The 4,948-nt window shown below is 42.7% G+C and overlaps 1 protein-coding gene across 1 annotated transcript in view; it reads right to left on the reverse strand.

Annotated features, from left to right (window-relative positions):
* Positions 1-3,932, reverse strand: part of SMARCC2 (SWI/SNF related, matrix associated, actin dependent regulator of chromatin subfamily c member 2) — a 16,378-nt gene extending 12,446 nt beyond the window's left edge. Inside the window, exons 1-8 of the mRNA XM_025044678.1 lie at positions 3,926-3,932; positions 3,590-3,669; positions 3,109-3,471; positions 2,402-2,487; positions 1,875-1,956; positions 1,690-1,782; positions 1,004-1,073; positions 703-772 (exon numbers count right to left, since the gene is read on the reverse strand). Of these exons, the coding sequence (XP_024900446.1) occupies positions 703-772; positions 1,004-1,073; positions 1,690-1,782; positions 1,875-1,956; positions 2,402-2,487; positions 3,109-3,471; positions 3,590-3,669; positions 3,926-3,932 (851 nt within the window). The remainder of the gene's footprint in view (positions 1-702; positions 773-1,003; positions 1,074-1,689; positions 1,783-1,874; positions 1,957-2,401; positions 2,488-3,108; positions 3,472-3,589; positions 3,670-3,925) is intronic.
* Positions 3,933-4,948: the final 1,016 nt, after the last annotated feature.

Raw genomic sequence — 4,948 nt, forward strand, 5'->3', positions numbered from 1 at the left:
AGAAAAGTATATTTTACCTTTTCCATTCACAAAAAGTAATGAGTTATTGGGGTTTTTTTGGTATGATTATCTTTCCAGTTAATAATGGAATTTTCTTATTATAAGGTAGTAAAAACAATTACAAAATATTTTAAAAATTAAAAAAGAAAGAAAAGGATCACCCTAACACCTACTTGTGACATTCAGTATATATTTTTTTCCCCAGGAACGTTTTTCTGCACAATTTGATTTTACATAATTGCAATTAGACTGGACTTATTTTTCACCCTACTTTTTTGGATTTAATATTCATCTATAAATTATCCATGTTATTTTTATAAGTTTAAAGTCTGCACAATATTCCACTGAGTATATATACAAATTGGCTGAAACATTTCCCCACTGTTAGATGTTTACATTGTTTCTAATATTTACTTATCAAAAACTATACCGGGATAACTGTTTCACATATAAAGCCCCAAACCTTTTAGTAAGTCCAAACCTCTTCCAAGGCAGAGGAGTTGCATAATAGGGGGAAGGAGAACAAATTAACAAGCCTAAAAATAACCTTAAAATATAATAAAATAAAAATTTAAAAATAATAAATTTAAATTAAAAAACCCAAAATAATCCCCAAAATAACTCCTTGTTGCCTTGCTATAAGTTCTAGGGCTTCTCAGTCTGACTCTTGTACTTATACCTGCCCCAGAAACCTATCCTCACCTGTCAGGATAGTAGCCCCAGTGCAGAAGAACCTGCTTATCCCTCTTCATGACTGGTCGTACCCATTCCTCTGGGGATAGAGACAGAGCAGGGAGAGATATAAGCTAAAGGGGTACAAAAAAAAAAATAACTCTGTATACAATTCCTGTTGCAGTAGGGGACCTGGAAATAGGAACATAAGGTGCTAGGAGGATTCAGGGTTGAAAGAAGAGAGGAGCCCAGTACCATACGGGATCTGAGCAGTCCTCCACCTCCTAGTCCAAGCCATTCACTGCAGTGGCCACAAAAAGCCAGGTCTCACCTTCTTCCAGGTTTCCTGGGACAGGATAGACAACATGGGAGGCATTGTTCTTATCCTCAGTAACCGTTCCCTGGACAGCACAAGGAAAAGCAGATAAATATGGTCCCCTCCACATTACTCATGGGTGTAAGTAAACCAAAGGAAGATTTAAGCACAGATCTGCCTTCCCAATTATATTGTGCTCAGAATGATATTAGAGTCCATTTGCCTTCTCTAAGCACACACCAGCTAAGTGGCATGGGAAACAGCTGGGATTGTGTTAATAATGGAGAAAAGTCAAAGAATTAAAAATTGCTACAAATAATCCCTCTGAATAGATAATCTACACACGGGAAATGTAAAGTTGAATATATGTTTCTAGCAATGACATCTTCTTATTCTAGAGTTTCAAAGAGTAAAGATTTCATTTCTATGAAATCAGGAAATCTCTAGCTCAGTGGAGATGCTTTTCCCCCAAGGGCCAAGGCAGTCTCCAGTGATCTAGTGATCCAAACCTGTCAAGACTGGGAAATGGGAGGAGCAAGACAGAGAAAAAGTGGCTCAAGGCTTCAAATCTCGTCATTTTTCAAGTAGGTAGAGCCACCTGTGCAGTAGGAAACATGGCACCTCAGGGATGCTTGCTAAATGAAAAACATCGGCAAAAGAGTAATGTAGTTTCCAAAAGCTCTCCTGACCCACCCACTCACTTGGTGTCTCTTGATAATGTCCTTTAATTTCCCCAGCAGTTTGGGTTCAATTTCTGGGCACAGAAAAATGTTTGGTCGAGACAGGCAATTATTCTGTGGAGAAAAGAAACAGATGGAATGAAATTATGGATGGGTGTTTTAGATTCCTATTGAGGGAAGGGAGATGGATAGTTCTTGACTATTACCTGCACCAAGGACTTCTCAATGGTCATGAACATTTCCACGTTGCGGTCCATGCGTGATGGATTCTGGAAGTCGTAACGCCGCCTTGTAAAGAGGCGATAATCTAATGAGTGGTAGAGCAAGTCTGGGGATGAGGTTAGGGTACGTGACTTTTTAACATGGGAAACTGGGAGGCAATTCCACTCACAGTTATTGCCAAAAATCGCCTGGGACCTGGGGTTCACTGATTTCAACTCACTTTGTACTTAGTCCAAAAGGACAAAGAAAAGCTTGTGAGGCCAACCTAAGAATCTCTTTTCCTCTACAATACATACACTGATGCACACATATACTCACTCTTGGACACTTATTTTGGCTCTGACTCTGAGCCATTTTTCTGACTTAGCAAGTTAGGCCTACTGATCTAGCTAAGTAAGAGACTCATAAGATTGTTTACCTATGCCCTCCTACCCCAGAAAGATCCCAAGGAATCAGAGGAGGAAATTCTCTCTAAATTAAATGTAAGAAGAATAGAGAGAGAGCATCTCACCATCCCTGGTCACTCTTGAATTTGTAGGCAGCTGCAAGTATGTGGCACAGGGAGCCTCCTGCTTTGAAATCTAGGAAACATTTGATCTACAAAATTGAGACAGGGAAGAAGTATGTGAGAGTTACATCCTAAATTCTCTTATTACTTAACAATCCTTTCACAAAATCCCATGCTGAACTAATCTCCCTCTCAAAGCTGGAATTCTTTAACCTCTGTGCCACTGTAACGTGTAGCCTGAAGAGGGGAGAGAAAGAAACGAACATTCACAAAGCCCCACCTTGTGCCAAGTACTTAACTGGGTTACCTCACTGACCAACACAGAAACCCTACAATGTAGGTATATTAATCCCACCTAGAAATGAAGGAACCTCAAGATTCAAATGGTTTAAATGATTTGCCCAAGATCATGGAGACACCAAGTGGCAGAGCCGGGATTCAAACACAAGCCTGTGCAAATCCAAATCTCATACCCTTTTAATCATGCCATGAAAGTTTCATGCACTGAGCTCTGACACTCTGAGATAATCTGTTGCACAAAGTATTACTAAAACAAAGGGAATGGGGACTAGGCCATGGTAGTAATGCCCTGACCAGGGATAGGGATGGTAAAAACTTACTCAAATTATCGAAAATTATGAAATTTACAAAACAAAAAACAAAAACACCCTCTCTAGTTTGGAGTATTCTTCCCTTGCTTTTGCACTCACCGGCAGTTTAGTGAGAGGTGCATTGCTGACATGTTTGCCAAAAACTTCTTCCTGAAATTGTAGCAACTGTACAACCAGGCTAGACAAGGATTTGTTGGTGGGTGGTTCAGCTTGAATATACTGGGGAAAGAAAGGGAAAGAAAAGTAGACCCCAGATAAATTGTCCACTATTTTTCTTATTTCTTCCCTGGGAGCTCTGGGAGCATCTGTAGCAGAGAAAATTATGTCTTCTTCCCCTACATGTCTAGTTTTTATAAAGAAAATGGCAGAAGGGAGGCCCTCTATGTCCCTCACCAGGAAGTTCCAATTCTGCTGCCCCCAGCCCAAGTTGCCAGTGTTGGGTGCTGAGAACAAGAGGGCTTCCTAATTTTCCTCAGCTACACCCTGGAATTAAGAGTTGCAGGACCCTGTTCTCTAGCCAACGGCACTGATGGTTGTAAAATTCTGAAGGTTCTTTGAGTTCAGGCCATGGAAGCAATACCTTTGGGGCTCTAAGCAAGACAATGGTGTATATCTTGGGGGTAACCTTGTGGAAGGCCAAGATTTCTCCTACAATGTGGCCTAATAAGAAAGGTGCAAGGACCTCATTTGCAAGGGCAAACAGACTGAGAGTGAGTCTGGGCAAACAGAGTGAACTCGTGCATTCTGCTTCTCCTAGGAGCAGGGCACAAACGTCTTTGCAGGCCCTCCTAGATGGCAAGGGCCAGCTACTATCTAGCCTGGTGGGGAAGAGCAAGACAACATCTGTCTTTTTTGAGGAAACCTTATCTGAGACAAGTAACCCTGGGCCTTCTTAAACATTTCCATATTATGCTACCTAGCATCCTAGCCTTCTGTTCTAATTTAAAATTGAGCCAGAAAGCTACTTTCTCTTTACCTTTTGACCCCTGTTTCCTCAACCCTAATCACAGAGTGCTCCTCTCAGTGGGAGGTGTAAAGAGATCTTGAAGGAAAAGATAAAGAACAAAGAGCCAAGAGCTTGAAAGCTGAACCAGGTCACAGGCTGTCAATCCCCCCAGGGCCAGAGACTAAGCCCCTAGACTGATCTCCCTTCCAAGGGGTCAAAGGTAGAAGCCTGAGAACCAGAGCCCTATGCAGGGGTACATACAAGTCACAAACCCAGCAGCTGTTTGTCAGAACTCTGACATCCACAGAGACCTCCAAGAGCAGGGACAGGCTCATAACCAGGAACAGAGGGGGCGTTCTCCTAAACTACTTAATATACTTCTGACAGGCTGGGCAGGAAGAACTGGGGAACTGAAGGAAAGCCAGAAAGAGAACCCCTCTCTGGTGGTAGTGAGAAAGGAGAGAGGCAGACCATCTTCAGAGAAAAACCATATGTTTAGATGTTCCTTTCAACAAGACCTAAAGACAAAGACAACACTAGAAAGAGGTTCAGTAGAAAGGATAGGTAAGTAAGGCTTCTTCAACCCTTTGTTCACTACTTTATTATGTCCAGTTATGGGGTGGTGGGCTAGAGCAATAAGTGTCCTAGCCTCTGAACCCTAAACCTAAGGCAATTCAAGGCCAGATAGGGGGGTGACTTCCCTGTGAAGCTGAGGAATGGTTTAAGAAGAGGTCATTGTCAGAGAACTCCTATATCCGGGCTCCCAAAAGAGGTTTTCTTGCTTCTTGGATAAAGGTAGGGGACGAGCAGTAGAGACAGGTGATCTCAGGGTGGGGGCCTTTTTCAGGCTGATGGAGCAGCCAAGGGCCTATTTACTCTCCTGCTTTCATCATCTCTCTCTGAACGTACACAAAGCACCAAGGAGGCCTCAGCCCTGCTGGTACCTGGCTCCGTGGGGGGCTGTGGCGGGCACACTAGGGTTGGCGGCGGGGG

This window comes from Pteropus alecto, unplaced genomic scaffold (assembly GCF_000325575.1).
Source record: "Pteropus alecto unplaced genomic scaffold, ASM32557v1 scaffold433, whole genome shotgun sequence".
In the NCBI taxonomy this organism is placed as follows: domain Eukaryota; kingdom Metazoa; phylum Chordata; class Mammalia; order Chiroptera; family Pteropodidae; genus Pteropus; species Pteropus alecto.